Raw genomic sequence first — 22,493 nt, 5'->3', positions numbered from 1 at the left:
TCAGCCGTCAGGGGGCACCACTGCGAGGCAGAGGAAGGGAGAGAAGAGGGCTTTGAAGATGGCTGGGAAGCAGGGACCAACTGGCAGATACCCATGACTGGGAAGTTCCTGTATTCAGCAGTTTAATCACCTTTAATACTTAGAAATACTTTATTTCAGATCTGTTCTTAGCCTAATTTTCCTAAAGAAGCTTGTTAGACTAAGAAAATTTAAATAATTCTGCTGTGTTTGTTTATATGAGAAGTCAGTATTAAACTAGGATGAGTCCATCTAAGTATTAATTTTTTTTTACTCAAAAAAAAAACCAAAAACCCAGCATCTAACAAACTAGGTGCTGTTCCAGATGTAGGGCAACAACAGTGAACGAAGCAGATAAGCTCTCTCAGACTCTTGGAGCTTACCTTCTAATGTGGGGAGACAGACAAATATGTCAGATGGTGATAAGTGCAGTGAAGAAAAATAAAGCAGGATCAGGGGAATAGAGAACGATGGCAGGTATGTGTTTATGTGCTGTGTTATATAGTGTGGTCAAGGAAGGCCTCTCTGATGAGGTGACATAAACAGAGACCTGAGAAAGGGCTAGATGAGCTCAATAGATATCTGGACATGGGGAGGAAGGGCATTCTCCCAGGAATAGCAAATGTAAACACCCTGAGGCAGGAAGCTGCTTCATTCCATTCCCCAAACACAAAGGAGTCCAGCATGGCTGGAGCAGAGTAAGTGAGGGGTAAAATTCTACAAGATGTGTTGGATAAGGGAGGAGATCATGTTGGACTCCCAGGCCCAATTAGAGAGTCTCAATTTTACTCTAAGTGATTTTGAGCAGAATTGTGACATGGTTTGACAGTAACTACTGTATGGTGAATTGACTAAAAGTGAGTACGGGCAGAAGGAAAGAATTAGGAAGCTATTGCAGGAGTTCAGGCAAGTGATAATGTGACTTGTTTCCTGTCTAGGATCAGTAGAATAATGTACCTTTGTAAATTGATGTTGAAGAATAAAATCCTTGTCCAATATCCACAGTATTTAATAAATATGTATATAATATTTATTAAATTTTCTGCGCTTTGGGAAACTGTGTATTCATTTTTCATATGTTTATCAATTATTTCCTTAAAAGCACTTCAGCTTAAACTGCTTTTCAGAAAGCTCTTTGATCTTTGTTTAAAACCATTTTTCATGTTTTTTTCTTCTGGAAAATCTATCGTTCGAATTCCATGTTAAGCAAGTTTCATCATTCTTGGCAGTAGAAGCAAATATTAGTAGTAACTGCATGATTCTTAATAAAGTGACTTAAATTTAAAACAGTAATCAAATGGGTAAAAATGCAGACCTGGATATTTGTGATGGTCTCCTGAAGAAAGATAAGCTTATATTTCTTCCCGAGTGTATGGGTAGATAAGGGATTAGCCTGGTATGGCAATGATGCAAGCTATGTACATTTTTTAGGGCATACCTAAGAAGAATAAAAAATATTAATGATAATAATATCTAACATTTAATTGTTTACCATGTTCCAGTCATTGTTCTAAGTTATGGAATAGCCACTATTATTTCTATTTTATTGATAAAAAAACTGAAGACCAGAGATGTTAAGTTACTGGCCCAAGGGTATACAGTTGGTAAATACTGAAGGAGGGATTTGAATTTAGGCAGTCTTGACTCCAGGATATCTGTACTCTTCAATACTGCTCCACAAGTCTTGCTTTACTGTAGTTATTCAACTTCACAATATTTTTCAGCCAATAAAAACAAAATAGTCTATGTAGAATGACCCTCGCAACCCTCCACTAAGATCCTGTGATAAGGAGGGTTTTGCAATTTAAATCACTAGCAATGAAGCATTCTTTTAAACACAACTGCATTTTTATACAATTACATTTTCACAATTCAAAAAAATTCTGGATTCATCCTTTATGTGAAAAGAAGTTAGGTGTTTTACAAAAAAGGCCAACTATTAAATGAAAACAATTCACCTGAAAATAAGAAGTTTAAAAGAGAAAGTCCAAACAATTTTAATTTAAAAATGAGATTACCTTTATTTCTAACTGAGCTAAAGGATGTTGATACTAGATTATTAGAGAAGAAAATATTTTGGGGAGTAATTTTTTTTAAATTTATTTTATTGAAGTATAGTTGATTTATAGTGTTGTGCTAATTTCTGCTGTACGGCAAAGTGATTCATATATATATATAATATATATATACACACACACATTCTTTTTTCATATTCTTTCCCATTATGGTTTATCACAGGTTGGGGAGCAATTTTTAAAGAATAATCTATGCAATAATGATATCAACTTTAATAGTATAAAGAATTCCTATTCATAAAATGGCACTCTTCTGCCAGTACTAGAAAATGATAATGTGATAGGACCTACAAAGATACATAGACTAAGAATACTCTTCCTACTTTATCATAAAATATCATTTTATAGAAAATAATCACTCTTCTAAAATACCTTTAAAAACTATTTGTAAATTCAGACCATCTTAAATTTCAACAAGCTCTTTATAGTAAGGTAGGTTTATTAAAACAGGAATCCCAGTTGGTTTTTCCTATTTAATATCTTTCTATTTAAGGTTTTTTGAATCACCATGTTTTATACATTTATAAGGTCCACAGAATGGAAGGGAAGAGGAAGTCTGGCTTGAGGCTTTGATCTGAGAAATTTAATCCCATACTCTTGTGTATATATTGGATTCATACAAAACCATACAGCTGTGGCTAAGGTAATAAAGAAAGGACCTTTGGAATTCTAAGAATAGATTATATTTTATATCTATTTTAAGCTCCTAGTTGGTTAGAAGAATCACAAAATAAGAAGTCCTTCATAGATACTTTATCAAAATCTGTTTATTAAGCTTAGGAAAAATAGAATACACTGCCACACAGGTCAAATTTTAGAGTTATTAATCACTACTAAAAGTATTGATAGCTTTAAACCCTTCTAGCACTAAGTAATTTCATTTTACAAGGTTGAATTAAACATCAGATTTAGCATAGACCATCAGAATTATCTTTGCCTTATTGACTGGTAAGGCTGTTCAACAAGGCAACAAACTCAGTTTATGCTAATCCTGGTATAATTGTTTTTTTTTTTTTAAAAGAAATATCTGGGAGTTTTTTGTTTGTTTACGTTTATTTATTTATTTATTTTTGGCCGTGTTGGGTCTTTGTTGCTACGCGCGGGCTACTCTTTGTTGCAGTGCGCATGCTTCTCATTGTGGTGGCTTCTCTTGCTGCGGAGCACGGGCTCTAGACGCACGGGCTTCAGTAGTTGTGGCACGCGGGCTCAGTAGTTGTGGTTCGAGGGCTTAGTTGCTCCACGGCATGTGGGATCTTCCCAGACCAGGGCTCGAACCCGTGTCCCCTGCATTGGCAGGTGGATTCTTAACCCCTGAGCCACCAGGGAAGTCCTTGGTGTAATTGTTAATAGTATCCTTTTACTCTAAAAAATGTGCTGATCTGGACAATAAATTAGATAGATACCCTATCTCAATAAACAACAAACCAAACCAAAACAAAAAAATTTTATACGGTTTTAGAGCCTACATTTTCTTTTCAATAATACATGGGAGCCATTTCCATGTATCATTTGACGTTTTAAAACAAAATTGACTTTTACCCAGTTCACTACTAGATATTCATACTGTTTCTAATTCTTTAATATAACATAATAATACAATAATATCCATGGAGATAAATCTTTTTGTATATCTATAGGTTAATTTCTAAAATTGGAATTTTCTAGGTCAAAATGTATGCATATTTCTAAGTAATTTGGACTGTAATGCCACATTTGCCTCCAGGAAATCTGTGCCAGTTTATACTCCCAGCAACAGAATATGAGAAGGCCTATTTCCAATATAAGCTTTTCTGCTGTTTAAAAATCTTTGCAAACTCTATGTGTGAAAGAAAAATGGTATCTTCTTATTTTAATATTTTTCTGACTACTGAGTTTGAAGCTCTGAAAATATCTTGGCCATTTGTGTGTCTTCTGTTGTGAATTGCTTATTTATATATTTTGGTCAATTTGTTAATAGGGTATGTCTCTTTCTCTTATAGATTTGTGAGAGTTCTATTAATATTAACCCTTTATCACTTGTAAAAGGTTAATTTTAGATAAATAATGTTACAGTGCTGTTTCCTGGCTCCAGCATAAGGTTCTTGTTGAATCCCCCTTGCATCATTCTCTTTCTACCTTATCTCTGGTTAACATCTGGTTAATAGGATGTTTCAGTGTTTTATATAAAGATCCATGCATAGATATTCTCTTTACTCTCCTCCGCCAATCATATAAATGTAACTTTTCCCTTTTCATAATAAAAATGTTCGTTATGAAACACATTACGCCTTGAAATGTTAATTTCCAGTTTAGAACTGGAGAGACAATGATTTTTGGCTTTACTTACTTTAGTTGGGCAGGTCTAATCAACACATGATCAAAATGCTGTTAATAAAACATGTTCTGCTGGGAAATGTGACTCAGAAGGACTCTACTACCAAACAGTCAAAGATAAAAACAAAACAAAAAAATCTATGTAGAACTATGAGTTTTTAAAAATTGTAATAATTGACAAATTATAGGAAAAAAACTACAATTTCAGAGAACCTACATAATTTCCAGAAGAGTGGGGAAGGAATGCAAAGGGGTTTCTGGGAATGCTTTGTTTGGCTAAAGAAGTGCTAATTGTCAAGTAACATAAACTAGGCAGGGACAGGCAGGTGTCCCTCTATGTGGATAAATGAAAATTCCCTCATTCCAAACAACTTTATTTAGTATTTTCTTATATAATCTGTTAAGATATATACATTGTGAAATCTTCCAGTTTGCAGATGACTTTTAACTTTTATGATGTGTGAAATGGCAAGTAATGATAATGGTGTATCAAGACTGTAGAGAAGAAAATTTGCATTATAGGCAAATATAAAACAATATTCAAAGAAAAATGATTTAAACAGTGCATATTAATCAACTAACATATAAAGTGACAGAATGACTAGGAATAGACTAGAACTCACTGCAGACAGATACTGGACTATTTAGCTGCTAGAGTCAAAAAGACAAAGAAAATGCCAAATATCACTATGAAATATATTGAGGGAAAACTGAGATCATCCCAACCTTTAATAATCTTTTGCAGTTCTGATCAGTGTACCTCAAGAACGCAGAACAAGGATAAAAAGTTATGCAAATTTGGAAATGGGGTAGGGGAAGTGCTATATGAGGAAAAACTAAGGGAGGAAACTGTAGAGAAATGCCACTGTAAAAGAAGCATATACTGATAAAGCTACAAAGATGATAATAAGAGAGACACTTAAAGTATACATAATTGCACATACATTTCTTATAAAAACAGAAATGAGGGGAGGGATAGTTAGGGAGTTTGGGATCAAAACGTATACACTGCTATATTTAAAATGGATAACCAACAAGGACTTACTGTATAGCACAGGGAACTCTGCTCAATATTTATTCTATAATAACCTAAATGGGAAAAGAATTTGAAAAAGAATAGATACATGTATATGTATAACTGAATCACTTTGTTGTACACCGGAAACTAACACAACATTATTAATCAACTATACTCCAATGTAAAATAAAAAGTTTAAAAAAAAAGAAAAAAAAAACCAGAAATGAGGAAAAGTAATAGGGATTGCCTGGAAATTGATAGACCCAGAAAGTGGCAGAGACATGGCTGTGTGATAATTGCTTTGGGACAAAGGGTAACCAGCAAATGATGAGTAAGAAACTGAAGAGATTAAAAATATACATCAGGCAAAAGAACAACAAAGAAGTGTGCTCAAATATACAAGAGATGTGAAATAAAGACAAATGGAGGGCACTGATTTTTTTTTTTTTGGCCGCGCAGCTTGTGGGATCTTAGTTCCCCAACCAGGGATTGAACCTAGGTCCTCGGCAGTGAGAGCTCGGAGTCCTAACCACTGGACTGCCGGGGAATTCCAGGCACTGATTTAAATTAACTGTAAAGAAATTTAAGACCCTGTAATAGTCTTTAGTTAAATGAAAGGAAAGACTTTGTAGCAGAAAAAAGGAGATAAAAGGACTTTCTTATTTCTTTAATTTCCAGATACATATTTGTTTCGCATTTTGATATATACATATTAAACACATATGACTTATGCTGTGTTAGCTTTTTCTTTCACCAAAATCTATTTATAAATTGATGGTACTTTTTGCAATTTATGGTGCCTTAAAACAGAGTATTTAGATGTTATTGAATTTAAATGTTACTGAACTTAAAGTACTCTGCTAAATTAGATAGAAACAGTTCTATATAACTTCTGAATTTACGATGGCTTTATTCTTGTATCTTTAACAAAAACTGCTAACTACCCATTTCCAAATATTGCTGTTCTAGACCTATGGTTATGCTAATAGACATTAGAAGCTAGTAAAATAAATAGTATAGAACAATCTAAATATTCTGGGGAGAAATATGTTCATAGCATCAACATTAAGGGACATTTGTAACATTGTAAAAAAATTAGTAGTTTCAGAGTGGATGAAATAATCCAGAAGGGAAATGCTTATATTTTAGGTAGGTGGTGGTAGAGAATCAAATGATACAGAAATCATATCTATAAAGTTATAGACCTGAATATCATATGTGGCTTACTTTATTGTCATATCCTGGTTGTGAATCTTTTGAAGGAAAAATGACTAGAGTAAGTGAAGGCCAAAGGAACCTGAGAAATATTATCCTCATTTTTCAGATATGGATTTGACTCACAGTTAAATGAGCTGGTCAAGGTTTATGAACAAGTCAGCAGGGCCTCTGACTATTTTGCTTATTCATTTTCCAGCATTATTACAAATAAATATTTACAGAGTTGCATTACTTACCAAGCATAGTAGGGTAAATATCCACAAGAGAAACCACATTTGATACTTGTAGGTTGGTCTTAATTCCCGGTCCCATGATCAAGAGTGGGACATGGGCGCTAGCTTCGTACATACTCATTTTATAAAACTGACGATGTTCCATGGCCAGCTCACCGTGGTCTGAGGTGTATATGACAATAGTTTTCTGAAGAAGATCTAACTGGTGAAGAGCCAAAATAATTTCACCTGTAATATAAATTAAGGTAAATCTTAATTAGCTTTTAGCTCATGTTTTATTCTATCACAATAAGTTCATAACAACTCTACCCTCTAAGAGTTTGTCAGGATGCTTCTTAACATCTGAATGTTATCTACTGTTCTTTTTTTTTTTTTTAATAAATTTATGTATTTATTTAGGCTGCGTTGGGTCTTCGTTGCTGTGCGTGGGCTTTCTCAAGTTGCGGCGACTGGGGGCTACTCTTTGTTGCGGTGCGCGGGCTTCTTATTGTGGAGGCTTATCTTCTTGCAGAGCACTGGCTGTAGGTACGCAGGCTCAGTAGCTGTGGCTCGGGGCTCTAGAGCGCAGGCTCAGTAGGTGTGGTGCCCGAGCTTAGTTGCCCCATGGCATGTGGGATCTTCCTGGATCAGGGCTCGAACTGTGTCCCCTGCATTGCCAGGCGGATTCTTAACCACCGAGCCACCAGGGAAGCCCTATCTACTGTTCTTGAGTAACTTATGCCAGAATTCATGTGCCTGCTTCTCAGTGGATGGACTAGAGAGAGGAAGGAGAAAATACAATACCCATAGGATAAGTTTCTTTATTTGGAGATCTCGCTGGCTGGCTTTCTATGTTTCTATCAGACAATGAGGGAAAATGTTACCCCCAGTGACTCAAATGAGAAAGGAAAGACAAGCCTGGATGTCAGCACTGTGCATGTCTCATGAAAGGACTGCTATCACCATCGACCCACAATTCCTGCCCAGCGGGAGGTGATAAAAGGGGTCAGAACTACTCCTCCTGCTACCCTTTCTCTCAAATTCCCAGTCACCAGATCATGCCCATGAAGTTGGCTGAGTGTTACGGAAATCCTACCTTTGAAAAAGAGCTGGAAGCAGTACAGATGGTATATGAATGTGATTTGGCATATTCTTGAGCAGTAAAATTTCTCTGACCACTTCCTCTCTCTAAGTGACCTGGAACTTCCTCCTCATTGCAATTAAGAGAACACAGTAAGGCACAGTCCAGAGAGAAGCATCATCTCTACTTTGGCAGTTTCTGAATCTGGCCTACAAGAGTCTGTATTATTAAAAAACAAAAAAACAAAAAACCCACAAAACCCACAGGTGATTCTGAGGTCCAGTCAGATTTGAGACCCACAGCTCAGGAGTTATTTACGGAGTTCAGACCATCAGGGCATCAGGGTCTTTCAGCTGGACAACTGCAATTGCTTCCTAATTAGTTTTCTTGCCTCCACTCCTCTTTCCCCTTCATAATATCCCTTGTACCACTCTGGTGGCTATCTTTCTAAAATATCTGATCATGTCACACCCCAGCTTAAAACTTTCCCACAGCTTCCCATTGTCTAATCCTTGAGGAAGTTCAGCACCTTCAGCTACCCCCTAGACCTTTACCTTTCACAATCCTAACTCCCTAGTTCAATATAATTCTGGATCAATGTACACGGGGAAACTGATTTCAGCTTTAGTTAAGCCTTGCTCTAAATGGCCTACGGAGAATGGATTTGTTTTACACTTATTACATGTCTGGGAGAAGTCACAAGGTTCTACATCTCATCTGTTTCATCTCCTAGAACCCAAGTTGCCTTATAATTAACTGTGTTTGGCTGAATACTGATTCCTGATTAAATCCAGCAAAACGTTTTGTTTCCAACAGATGATAGTTTTCTATGACCTTTTTTTTATATATATATGAACAAATCTAAGTATCTGTTAATTTATGAGTAATTAAGATAGAAAAGACTTTTATTCTACTATTAATAATGCAAATTATCCAATTTTTGTATGTGTCAGAAATCTTATAATTTTAAGTCTGAAGTATCTCAGCAACTGTTGCAAGAAATTTTCTGAGGATGTTTATACAAGTCACCAACCAGCATAATCACAGTTTGTTGGAAAAATATTATACTTTTTCCTCATGTGATTGCTTTTTAATTATACCACTTACCAAGCATAGCATCTGTCTCAGCACACATAGCGTAATAAAATGCTCTAATATCCTTAATTTCTTTTTCTGTAAACTTCCCAGTGCAGTTTTTGGTATAAGAAGAGTAATAATCTATAGGGTGCATTTCTGACAGAGGTGACCACTTTGGGATTTTGATGGCATCATAGGACACCTAAAAAGGAGAAAAACAAAGTTGTAATATTCCTCCCTTCCAACAAGAATATATGGTAAACTAGACAAAGTTTAATTACTTAGGCTAGTAGAAAAGCATGGTTGTGAATTATGTAAAGAAAATAGTAAATCAAATACATAAATTAGGAACAGATTGTTAGTATTCCCAGTAACAACAAAAGGTATATATCAATATCTGTATATATAGTAAGACAGTTGTGAAATTATTTTAAAGATTATATATGTCAATGAAAAGCATGAGCTATATTAGACAGTATTCTAATCCATAAGTGTCTAAGCACTTTAATATAGTTGTGTGATCAATTCAAAACTTCAGAATCAATAACCTAAGAATCTAGACTCCTTTTTCCCAGTAGTTCACTAGTAAAAATGCCAATATCTAGTGAGATAGCCAAATGTTTGTTAAGAACAAATACAACTTTTTAATACATATAAATGCTTACAGTTTTGGTGAAAACCATTAAGACTAGACTTAAGTCATACATATCTTCTAGTCATGTAGCTTTAATAAACTCAAATATCTACTTAAATTATTCGACTCATTTCGTTAGGCTAGTACTGACTCCTGACAAGTTTTTTAAGATAGAGTCAGTTGGAACTTTTAATTTAGTTTATTTATATTTTAAAATTTTTATTGGAGTATAGTTGATTTACAATGTTGTTAGTTTCTGCTGTACAGCAAAGTGAATCAGTTATACATATACATATATACACTCTTTTTTTAGATTCTTTTTCCATATAGGCCATCACAGAGTATTGAGTAGAGTTCCCTATGCTATACAGTAGGTCCTTATTAGTTATCTATTTTATATACAGTAGTGTGTATATGTCAATCCCAATCTCCCAATTTATCCCTCCCCCACTTACCCCCTGGTAACCATAAGTTTGTTTTCTATATCTGCGACTCTACTTCTGTTTTGTAAATAAGGAACTTTTTAAGAAGACATGAAGTATCTAAAACTTTGACATTGTTTCCTTTAAAATAGGGTACACTACACAGTGTTTCTGGATAGAGGTTTTAAAGTAACTTAAATTTGATTTAAGGTGACACATTTCAAAACACAGGCAGTCCTCGCTTTGCATGGTTCAGGTATGCACAGATATCAGTTACCACAGCTTATTTAAATAGCACCAGTTCCCCAACAGCAGGGTTCAAATTTTAATTACTGTTAACCAAAATTTCAGAAATGGAGACCTGATTGAAATAAAAATGTGTTTATATGGGGTTTGTTAGGACCGAAGCCCAAGAGACATGGATTCAAGAAGCACTTTGCAGTGTTCCATAGGACTACACAATGGGAGAGGCTTATAAAGGCAAAAAGCTGCAAGGCCACAGTTAGTTACATGAGTTGTTTATCAAGAATTATAATTGGGAGTTGATGAGAAGTAAGGATGCTTAGGTTGTTTGGGGTCTGAAATGTTTGCATAGTTACAAGGGGAGACCTTGAGACCGTAAGGCTGCAGCTGGCAGGTGTTGTTCTGAATACAGCTGGTGGTGTCCCTGGGCCTGGTACAGTTCAACGAAAGTTCGGGTTTTCAGTGGTGCAGACGCGTGTCTGAGACCAGATCCTCAATGGCTGCTCGACTCCAGTTTGTATGCCTGACTCTGACTGCTCTATTATCATATAAATTTGTCATCATTACCCAGGTATATTAACTGTGAGTTATTGCATAAAGTACAAACTTTCACATTCATATGCTTCTAGTTCTTTAGTCTATACATCACGATGTAGATTACATATGTGTATCACAGTGATTAATTATGTCATTTCTTTCAAAGTTTGTCTGTGTTTGATCACTGCACATCTTTTATTTAGTACATAAACAGACTGCAAAGTGTGTAGGTATGCTGCCTCCTTGTCTCCCAGTGATAAATCCGTGTGATATAAAAATGGATACTCAAAAGAGGAAATTGATCAACAAAGATGAACATACAGTTAAGAAATAAAAAGCGATAACACTGGAAGTAAAATTTGAATCAAAAAATTTTTTAAGGATTTTTTTGATATGGACCATTTTAAAAGTCTTTATTGAATTTGTTATTATATTGCTTCTGTTTTATGTTTTGGTTTCTTGGCCGCAAGGCATGTGGGATCTTAGCTCCCTGACAGCCAGGGATCAAACCCTCACACCCTGCATTGGAATGCAAAGTCTTGACCACTGGACCACCAGGGAAGTCCCTGAATCAAATGTTAACTGGAGTTATAGAAGAAATAGCTGACCTGGGAATGCTGACACTGCCACCATTTGATACACTCAAGATATACAGCCAGAGGAACTTAGTGAAAACATTGATATAAGTGAGGAAGGTCGTTATGAAGAAAAGGATGAACATGTCCTAGAGAAAGTGACACTAGCAAAAATCTTCACACTATAGGAACTCTCAGAAATATTATGACATTGAAAGTGCAAAGGGTAAAATGTTGGAAGGTGATCCAAACTTAGAAAGGAATATGACAATTTCTTGAGACATAGAGAAGATGCTTGCTCTGTATCTTAAGTTACACAATGAGAAGGCAAGCACTGTTCAAACTATTCTTGATTCTTTTTTTTTTAGAAAAAAATCAAAACACTTTAATTCTTAATGTTTCTAGTGTTTTCAATTACAGTGCATTAAATAAACATTAGTTTTACTATTTTGTCATTTCCCTATACATTTATAACCCAAAAGAAGAGTTTTTAATGTTTTGACAAATGTTTTTAGAGTTCTAGAAAAACGGTCATTTTCCCAATTGATGATTAAGATCTCTTTATACAGTTTCAGCTTGCACAGTCATTTTTATGCTCCTGAAGCATGCAAAGTGAGGACTGCCTGGACTCCTAAGAGAGTATCTTTTAGTTTAGTTTTTTTTTTTTTTTTTTTTTTAATTAATTAATTAATTTATTTATTTATTTATTTTTGGCTGTGTTGGGTCTTCATTTCTGTGTGAAGGCTTTCTCCAGTTGCGGCAAGCGGGGGCCACTCTTCATCGCGGTGCGCGGGCCTCTCACTGTCGCGGCCTCTCTTGTCGTACAGCACAGGCTCCAGACGCGCAGGCTCAGTAATTGTGGCTCACGGGCCTAGTTGCTCCGCGGCATGTGGGACCTTCCCAGACCAGGGCTCGAACCCGCGTCTCCTGCATTGGCAGGCGGATTCTCAACCACTGCGCCACCAGGGAAGCCCCTAGTTTTTTTTTTTTTAATAGACATATTATATGCAAATGTATTCAACTTAGAAGTAGGTTCTGAGTTTTAACACATTATATTTTTGTAAAATTGTCCCTTTAGTTTCTGTCATCAACCAGTTATTGGTCAAGTTTGATTTAATGTGACTATGCAATTTTCAAATTTTTCTTTAAAAATGATAATAAAAGAAACAGTGAGCAACCACCAATAATATACAGATAAAATGTTAGCTTTTACTTCTGAGCCCACACAGTATACCTACTTTTTTAAGCCAATAAAGAGATGTGTGAAATGTTGAAGATCCAAAATTTTCTCCTGAAGATGGTGAAGGATATGGGTGTGGCAAATTTAATCCCAAGTACAGAAAAAATGGTTGAGTGTAATTAACTGCTTCCTTTCTTAACCAATTTACTGCTCTATCTGTATTCTTCCAGTCCCCTTCCATCACTCTTACTTTAGTCTTTTTAGGGACAAGGTTAACCATAGGCCGGCCTTCTTGTCTGAGTAAGAAAGCAACGTCTCTTGTCCAGGCTTCCACACGATTGCTGAGGGGGCAAAAAGACAGGTATACTGTAAGGTATTTAAAAAGTTTTAAAAACTGACTAAGCATAAATATAAGAGAGCAATATGGAAAACAATTTTTAGACCCGGTCATGTAAATGTTCAGACTGACTATACTAGATTTCATTAAGGTACTGAGCATTGCAAATTCAAAAACCAAGAAAAAAAATAACAATCAAATATTCACCTGTGTTCTTTAAAACTAAGACAGATTATTTACAAAGGTTACTTTTTTCTCATAATAAAATATTTAGTAAAATAAATATTTCAAATTCCTAGTATTTCTTTTGAATTTTTTTTAGCATTTTGTCTTTTTTTCTGTCAGAATAAGAGAGACAGTATTTCTAACCAAAGCTACAATTACTTCCTCCTATCACTGTCCTTATATTTAGAAAAATCTTACCTCCTGTGTGTACCTTACGTGTTTCTGAAGTCTCAGGTTTTACATTGTTTCCAGCTATATCTTTTCTCATTATAAGAACAATTTTGACTATGATTTAAGCTAAGCTAATGGTGATGCAAATTTCTAGATATATTTTCTTAGCTGGTAATTTAAAAGCTAAATGATTTGATCAATTAAATTTCTCTAAATATTTTATCTAACTGCTTCATAAGTATGTAGTAGTACTACTAGTTTTTCTCAATGAATGTATGTATTTTTTTTAACATCTTTATTGGAGTATAATTGCTTTACAATGTTGTGTTAGTTTCTGATGTATAACAAAGTGAATCAGCTATACATATACATATATCCCCATATTATGTAAGTATTTTCAGTTGGCATAATTGTTTAGGAAGAACCCTTGGACATTTCTAAGAAGCCTGTTTTTGTGTTTTGGTTGAGGCAAACACCTCTGAAGTGCCCTATCAATTAAGAAAAGAGCTTTAAAAGTTCAGATACCGGGCTTCCCTGGTGGCGCAGTGGTTGAGAGTCTGCCTGCCGATGCAGGGGACACGGGTTCGAGCCCTGGTCTGGGAAGATCCCACATGCCGTGGAGCAACTAGGCCCGTGAGCCACAACTACTGAGCCTGCGCATCTGGAGCCTGTGCTCCACAACAAGAGAGGCCGCGATAGTGAGAGGCCCGCGCACCGCGATGAAGAGTGGCCCCCGCTTGCCGCAACTGGAGAAAGCCCTCGCACAGAAACGAAGACCCAACACAGCCAAAAATAAATAAATAAATAAATAAATTTATTTAAAAAAAAAAAAAAAAAAAAAAAAGTTCAGATACCCACGTGAAAATAAAGACTATTTTATATTAAAACATAATACTCCATATAAGGGAAGTTTCAAACCACACAAAATGACTAATGGCTTATAGATGAACTAAGTAGAACTTTTATCTGCCTTTTGAAAACAGGTAAATAAATTTAAGCAACCATAATAAAAATATAATTTTTCATAGTAGATATTCAATATATTTTGATAAAAACAATGAAAACTAGAATCTCAGCAGAATTGCATCTAACAGATTTTAATTAATTCTATCTAGCAAATAGAAAATCCTAAAATCGTAAGTTTTGTAAAATTTATCATACTACCAAACAATGTAAATTTTGCTTAAGTCACTGCTGAATGAGAGAACTACATGTGGCTATTATCGGAGCTACTGCAGAGGAGTGAGATGCTAGGGGTTTATCACACCAGCAGTACTTGCGGTAGAGCTCTAGGATTTTGTGATAAGCAGAAATAGAGATTCACACAGGATGTTTAGGAACCAAAATGCTTTCTTTTCAACAAAGAAGTGTTACGTGGGAAAATATGGCTGAGAAATTATTGCAGGAAGCAAGAAAATTACAAGAAAGCTTGTAATACAACCTAACTAGTTGTCCGGTGTGATATTCTGATTTATAATAAAAAATATACATTTGGTCTTCTTCCCTGATTCTGGTCCAGAGTTCCTAATATCCTCAGATTTTCTAAGTGAAAGACACAAAGGTGTCTTTTGTTATGTTAATGAGGTTACTTTTGGGCTAGTTGCCAGAACCAAAGGGGAGATTAGAGGGCTGAAACTTTTAGTCCCACCCCACTGGTCTCCGGGGAGGGAGGAGGCTGGAGAGGGAATGGAAATTGAGTTCAATCACCAGTGGTCAATGATTTAATCAATTATGCCTGCGTTGAAGCCTCTATAAAACCCAGAAAAGGAGCTGACTGGGGAGGGGTGGGAGAGTGGTACCACCTTAGGTGAGGGTATGGAAGCATCATGCCCTTTCCCCATGCATCTCTTCCATTTGGCTGTTCCTGAGTTATAGCCTTTTATAATAAACTGGTAGTCTAGTAAGTGAAATGTTTCACTGAGTTCCGTGAGCCACTCTAGCAAATTAATTGAACCCAAGGAAGAGGTCATGGGACCCTCTGATTTTATAGCTGGTCGGTCAGAATCATTAGGTGACAACCTAGACTTGTGATTTGCGTCTGAAGTGGGGGAGTGAGGGCAGTCTTGTAGGACTGAGCCCTTAACCTGTGGAGTTGAGTTGAATTGTAGGACATCCGGTTGGTGTCCAGAGAGTTGGTAGTGTGTGGAAACCACCCCACACAATGGAATTGGGTGCAGAAACCCTAATTGGTGATCAGAGCCTTTACCAGGCTTTGGATTAACTCAGGTATAGACTATTGTTCTGACTGTGCTAACCAAACTACTCAGTTGACCTTACAGTGTAGTCATGAGTGAGTCTAGAACATCTCAAGGAAAGATCTTGCCTTGAAAGATGGCTCTATTGAACCCAGATTACCATCTTTTGCCACAGCAATGAGTAAGTGTGATTGCATTTAATCTTTCCGGCAAGGTTATGCCCCTTTCCTTTTTTTTTTTTTTTTTTTAATTCTTTGTTTCGGAGATTCTTTTAGCCCAGGTTGGTTCCCTTAAGGATAAAAAGGCTCAAATCAACTTAATTTTGGCCTGGTCTTACCATTATGGCTAATTTCAAACTTAGTTTCACTTTTGCCGTCTTACTAAATAACATGTGATTTACCCTTCTTTCTTAGTGGCATCTTCTTTTGTCTATTCCTGAGTGTGTGGGCTTTTGGCATGATTCCTATAACTGCTGGTAGTAAAGTAGAGTATAACAAATGCTTTCAGCATTACTAGGGCAGCAGAGACAGGATTATGGTTGAAGGTAAAGGTCCCTCTCATAATTTTCCCTTTTAACTCTTTCTGGCTATCCCAAGAATCTTGAGTTAGCTAGCTGATCAAGAGGGTAATACTTTGGTTAGCTGACCCATGTTCAAGCATTGTGCCTAAGTGTAAAATAACAATTTACTTCTTTATAACTTAAAAACATTTAGCACTTTTTAGATATTCAATACATATTAATAGTTATAATCAATGATGATTCTCTGTTCTACTCTCACTACGCCCTGGGCCAACCCAATCCTCCTGGGCTATCGTTAAGTGTATGCAGTATAAGCAGTAAGTGCTCCAGGAGCTGCAATTCTCGGCTCAAAGTCCCTTTTCCCAGCCCAAATTTCTCCTGGCCAGTAACACTAATGAGGAAAATAGGGAAAGAGAATGTGAATATGCAACCTCATAGTCAATGACAATTACTGTGACAGAAAGATAACTTAAAATTATAATTCTCTCTACTAAACAACCAATGTCTCCATCCCTTTTTAACCGGCACCAGGAAACATTATCTTTTGACCATGTGCTTAGACCTACTATGTATTACTATTCAGTGTTGTCTCCCCCTATCCCCTACCCACCATTACTTGCTATATAAACTCCTCCAAATATAAACTTTCTAATTAGTTGGTCACAGGAGTATTTTGAATAAATTTCTTTCCATTCCATTTCTACGTACTTTGCCTGAAATATTAAGAGTACGGTTTCAATCAGGACAATAAACAAGGGCTTGTATTAATGGGGAGGAACCAAAACTACCTGTGGTTTAGATACTTTGATTCATTGGCTCCTCTCATTATAAATTTACCCTGTTACTTGCAAATAGACACAAACATACACTGTATAGTTTCCTATATGCCAGCATTTCTCAAAGTGTGGCTCAGGGATCTCTGGGAGGTCCCCAAGAGGCTTTCAGGAGGTCCATAAGGTCAAAACTATTGTCATAAAGATAGTAAGACATCATTTTTTGCCTTTTTCACTCTCATGCTCTCATGAGTGTACAGTGGCGGAGACCACTGTAACGAAGCCTCAGGTGGGAGCTTGGATGTGGAGTACACCTATCTCAAAGGAAATTGTTCTCTATAAACTTAGGCTTCAATGTGTCATTTTGTGCATATATACTAAGTGCCCCTCCTAAGTGGTCCAAGGTTTACTTTACCTCTTTGTAGAAACGTAAGAGAGGCTTCTCTTCTCAAAGGGACACAGAAGTAACCACATGTTTCTGATAAAGGCATTCACAATTGGCTATACCTTGTCTTACCTCCCTCTGAGGTCCAGTTCCTTATATCTTTGCTATTTCAAGCAGCATCAGCATCACCTGAGAGCTTGTTAAATATGCAGAATCTAGAGACCCATCCCAGACCCACTGAATTGGAAAGGGCATTTAATAAGACGCCCAGGTGATCTGCATGCATATTACATTTTGAGATGCACCGCTCCACATAACAGTGTAAGAATTTTTATGCAAAAAAGCCTCAGTTTTTAGAGATCATTAAAATAGCTTCCACAGTAGCCCATGAAGAGGAGAATTATTCTACCTTGGATCGATTCCAGAAAACAAGGTGATGGCTAAATGCACTATCCAGCAATCAGCAATTTTATTCTTTTTAAAAGCAAAATCTCCTCCTAATATGAATGGCATATAAAACTAACATATTAGCAACTAATTATTGCATAAATTTGTATCTATGCCATTGCTGTGTGGGTTTTCGGTGCCAATGTGCCAAACTCCACTGCTGCAGTATTGGAGACAGTCAGCTTACAGGTAGCACCAGGTGAATTTACATAGGGACAATAACATTTGAAAAAGTATCACACATTAAAATTGATGAGAACATAACAGTTTTCTTTCAAAATGAATTAGGAGCCTCAACTTAAACCTTCAGCTTCCTAACATTACTAAATAATTCAACTATCTCAGACTTTAAGAGTTATGTGCAGATGGATCCCTTTCTCTCACACAAAGAATCATTGTTCTCAATGGGACTTTAACAGCTAATGTGTCTCAGATGAGTCTCTTGCATGGAAAAATTACAGTTCTGAATCATGCCCTTGCAAATTTCACTATCAGCCTGATAAATTCAGTAAGAGAAAATGGAATCCATATTCATTCCCATTAAATGTTCTTCTCTCAAAGCTGAGAAACACACTGTGTTTTAAGGGACTCACAAGGCTGTCATCTATCTTTACATATATGATCACTCACAAAAAGTCTGTTTTAATTGAATGAATAACAATAGTTATTCATTCTGTGTCTTATATTTTATTATATATTTATTGTAAATATATTTATGCAATTATATATTATAAAATTATATAATAGTAAATAAATTTCAAACAAAAGGTTTGTTTTGCATGAGTGTGTGTGGGGGTACTCAGGGGTTTCATGGACTTCAGGTTATGAACTCCCATTTAGCCATTTCCTAGCCTGCTAGTGAATTCATCACTGTTGGAACATCAATATTTAAAACTTTGAGTTCTAGGTGACAGTGACTGTAGCCCTTAACAGAGTATTTGCTGCAGTTTGGTTTTAAATAAAGGCAGGCTCTTTGATTTAATTCAAGAGAGAGTTATTGAATGTCTGCCATGAACAAGGCATTGTGCTAGGCTGAACTTGAGGTGACTCCCTTAGCTACCAAAATGATACTACCTCCTCATATGCACTCAGGCATAAACTTCTTCTACTACTATACTTTAAAAAGTAAAGGCCCATTTGCTACCTTGCGGAAAAAGCAATTGTGATGGAATAGTTTGGTTATGATTATAACTCTAATGGTTTAGATCACATTGACTTCTTTTACATCACATAAGGGGAAGATTCTTCTTAAACTTTTAAAGTAATTAATATATCAACTTAAGCAACTCTAACATTTAAAATTTTTTGTAAGCTTTTGCTTTTCAGTATTATACAGAAAATACAACCTGGACAAAATGTCATTATATCTGAAAGATAAAGTGGGTGGATTATCCCCCAGTAAATCTTTCATTAGTAATTAACCAAATAGTCACTGCATTGAATATGTTACCATGTCCACAGCCCTTGCCGAAGAGGTGACCCGGATGACCACACTGTGTAGGATTTAACTCTTCTCCTATCCTGTCCACTGGCCACGGGTGGGCACCCGACCTAAGGACCAGATCCTTGGGTCCTTAACCTGGTCAGTGATTATGATGGAGTCTGGGATGAAATATGTGTTGGGCCTATCATCCTTGTTTACAGAATTTGAATTTGGAAAGGAAAAACAGGTAACTGGCAATTACCTAGAATGCAGCTATGAGGTAGAGAAAGTCACTAAAAGGAGATGGAGCGTGAGTCAAAAAGAGTCATGCAGGTCAAAGTTCTAGTTGGAAATGATGTAGCTGAGAAAAGACCCAGAGAGGAGACAAACAAGTCATAAATTATGTTAATGACAGAGAACCAGGATAAAGTTCTCCTAACTCCTGCAAGTGAGGTCCTTAAAGTTGTATTAGAATCAGAATTATTGGGCTTCCCTACTGGGGCAGTGGTTGGGAATCCACCTGCCAATGCAGGGGACATGGGTTCGAACCCTGGTCCGGGAAGATCACACATGCCGCAGAGCAACTAGGCTTGCGAGCCACAACTACTGAGCCTGCGCTCTAGAGCCCGCGAGCCACAACTACTGAAGCCCGTGCTCCGCAACAAGAGAAGCCACCGCAGTGAGAGGCCCGTGCACCGCAACAAAGAGTAGCCCCCGCTCGCCGCAATTACAGAAAGCCCACGCACAGCAACAAAGACCCAACACAGCCAAAAATAAATAAAATAATAAAAAAATAAATAAATAAAAGAATCAGAATTATTCCCAGTTCCATCTCCTGAGATTAGTATAAGTACAGCCTCTGTTCTTAGACGGATAATCCAAATTCCTTTTCACTGCATAATTAATCTTTTGATAAATCTGCAAATTGTTCCTTTACCTGCTAATAGATATTAAGTATTCAATGTATGTTTCTGAATATATGACTTTACCAAGCCTACGAAGATACATAGTGACTTTTTGGAAATATTTTATCTTAAACCTAATGCAGTGCCTAGTAGGAGTAAGAGCCTAATAATGATAGATATCATTATTCTCTAGGTCACTTTGATCAAAGAAATTCATTTAAACTGGTTAACTTTCATGGTAATGGGGGTATGAATGACATGTGTGAATTATTTAAAATCTCTTAGGTAACTAAAACTTGGCAAGTTAGCTCAGTGAGTTACTGGACATGGTGCAACTAAGACAGCCAAATTGTGGATATGACATGTTTTCCAAACCACTTGCCCTTGGTGGGGGGAGCGGGGAGAGGAGGCGGAATTTCCCTTTGTGCCTTTTTTTTTTTTAATCTTTATTGGAGTATAATTGCTTCACAATACTGTGTTAGTTTCTGTTGCACAACAAAGTGAAACAGCTATATGCGTACACATGTCCCCATATCCCCTCCCTCTTGAGCCTCCCTCCCAACCTCCCTATCCCACCCCTCTAGGTCATTGCAAAGCACCAAGTGGATCTCCCTGTGCTATGCTGCTGCTTCCCACCAGCCAACTATTTTACATTCGGTAGTGTATATATGTCGATGCTACTGTCACTTCGCCCCAGCTTCGCCCTCCCACCCCACATCCTCAAGTCCATTCTCTATGTCTACCTCTTTATTCCTGCTCTGCAACTAGGTTCATCAGTACTATTTTTTTTTTTTTTAGATTCCATATATATGTGTTAGCATACGGTATTTGTTTTTCTCTTGCTGACTTACTTCACTCTGTATGACAGACTCTAGGTCCATCCACCTCACTACAAATAACTCAATTTCGTTTCTTTTTATGGCTGAGTAATATTCCATTGTATATATATGCCAGATCTTCCTTATCCATTCTTCTGTTGATGGACATTTAGGTTGGTTCCATGTCCTGGCTATTGTAAATAGTGCTGCAATGCTTTGTGTGGGTTTTAATGAGAGGGGAAATGCCATCGCCCACTACAGAAGCTGAAGCATGAGTGTTAAGCCCTCTCCCTATGACCTCAGGCAGCTGGGGAGTAGGCTACTGACCTAGGCTTCCCATTTGATACTTAGGTCCTGGGATTCTGAATCTTGAGGGAGTGACACAAAGACATAGGATCACCTGGAGATGAATGAGGCAGCAGTGCCACCAGCAGCAGTGTCCTGGCCAGCCTGTTTCTATAGCGTAACTTTGGTGTTCTCTCAGACCTGGAGCCTTACTCCATTCCTGTTTTCTGAATCTAGGTCTCCAGCCTTGTTGACTCTATGAGTTATCTAAGGTGTCTTTGTTTTTGTGTTTTTCATTTCTTGCTCAGGACTCAGTAGAGTGTAACCCGGTAACCCAGGATCTTAGTGGGTAGTTTCTAACACTAATGCTACCTTAGAAATCTTGTCATTTTGGTTAAAGGTATGGTAAAGTGTCGGCACAAAACTATCTCTCATTCAAAAAAGGCAAAAAAGTTCATAGTTTTATGCTTTTATGTGGATCAGTATCTTTATCTTTGCATCTACCAAAAAATATATCCAAAACTGCTAAAAAAACCCCCAATTCATAGAAACAACAGTCAAGCTAAAAATAGAAATAGGTGCTAAACTTTGGGGGATCCAGCAACTTTGTGTAGATATTCTGAGACAGTTTTGCTGTCATAATCCTCCACTTCTTCTGATGCTTGATACCTACAGGTAACTTTACAATACTATCACAAAATAGGATCGACATTTTCTCTAGTGCAAAAGGTACTTTTAAGAGTCTGTAAGAGGTGTCAGGGGAAGGATTTGGACTTACAAAGGCATACTTTCAGAGCTTGAAAAGACTGGATTCTAATAGGAGCTTTCGTATACAAAAAAGAAAGTACTGGGTATAACAATGAGAATTCTGAGGAAAAAACATTTTAGTCAAATGAGGCTATAAACGATCTCAGACTAAAACATACATTACAGGAATTTCAGTTTGAAGATTTTTTTTGCAAGTAAAGAGTTTATCAAATCTAAAATGCTATTAATGTAAAATGTACTTTTTTGAAAAATATACACTATTAAGAAAAAATATTGCCAAGAAGACTATAACAGAATTTTGTGATTGTCAATTTTAAGAGGCATTACAATTACAGAGATGTTAAATTGTGAAAAAAAAAATGTGCACCTTAGAATAGATAAAATATAGTACTTTACAGCCTTTTCTCCCACCCCTTGAAAAAAAAATCTGGATGTGTTTGCTTCCTCCTTTAAACAGAACTCACTATATTTTTCCCTATACTGTAATTTTTCTAGACTTTTTTTTTTTTAATTATATACATGGCTTTAAAAAAATTTTTATTTATTTATTTATTTTTGGCTGTGTTGGGTCTTCGTTTCTGTGCGAGGGCTTTCTCTAGTTGTGGCGAGCAGGGGCCACTCTTCTTCGCGGTGCGCGG

General features: G+C 36.6%; 2 protein-coding genes across 4 annotated transcripts in view; one reads left to right on the top strand and one right to left on the bottom strand.

Annotated features, from left to right (window-relative positions):
- SKIC3 (SKI3 subunit of superkiller complex) overlaps nucleotides 1-22,493 on the top strand; it is a 144,852-nt gene that overhangs the window by 17,170 nt on the left and 105,189 nt on the right. The window lies entirely within an intron of this gene.
- ARSK (arylsulfatase family member K) overlaps nucleotides 1-22,493 on the bottom strand; it is a 47,015-nt gene that overhangs the window by 5,413 nt on the left and 19,109 nt on the right. Inside the window, exons 4-7 of one of the 3 annotated variants that reach the window (XM_057540180.1) lie at nucleotides 12,662-12,944; nucleotides 9,043-9,214; nucleotides 6,879-7,103; nucleotides 1,431-1,456 (exon numbers count right to left, since the gene is read on the bottom strand). In XM_057540180.1, coding sequence (XP_057396163.1) covers nucleotides 1,446-1,456; nucleotides 6,879-7,103; nucleotides 9,043-9,214; nucleotides 12,662-12,944 — 691 coding nt within the window. In that variant the 3' untranslated portion in view covers nucleotides 1,431-1,445. Of the gene's footprint in view, nucleotides 1-1,430; nucleotides 1,457-6,878; nucleotides 7,104-9,042; nucleotides 9,215-12,661; nucleotides 12,945-22,493 lie in introns of those variants that run through there. The other 2 variants (XM_057540179.1, XM_007197452.2) reach the window with 2 other exon arrangements.

Source organism: Balaenoptera acutorostrata, chromosome 2 (assembly GCF_949987535.1).
Source record: "Balaenoptera acutorostrata chromosome 2, mBalAcu1.1, whole genome shotgun sequence".
Classification (NCBI taxonomy): Eukaryota; Metazoa; Chordata; class Mammalia; order Artiodactyla; family Balaenopteridae; genus Balaenoptera; species Balaenoptera acutorostrata.
Note: the sequence above shows the minus strand (reverse complement) of the source record. Positions and strands in the feature narration are given on the sequence as shown.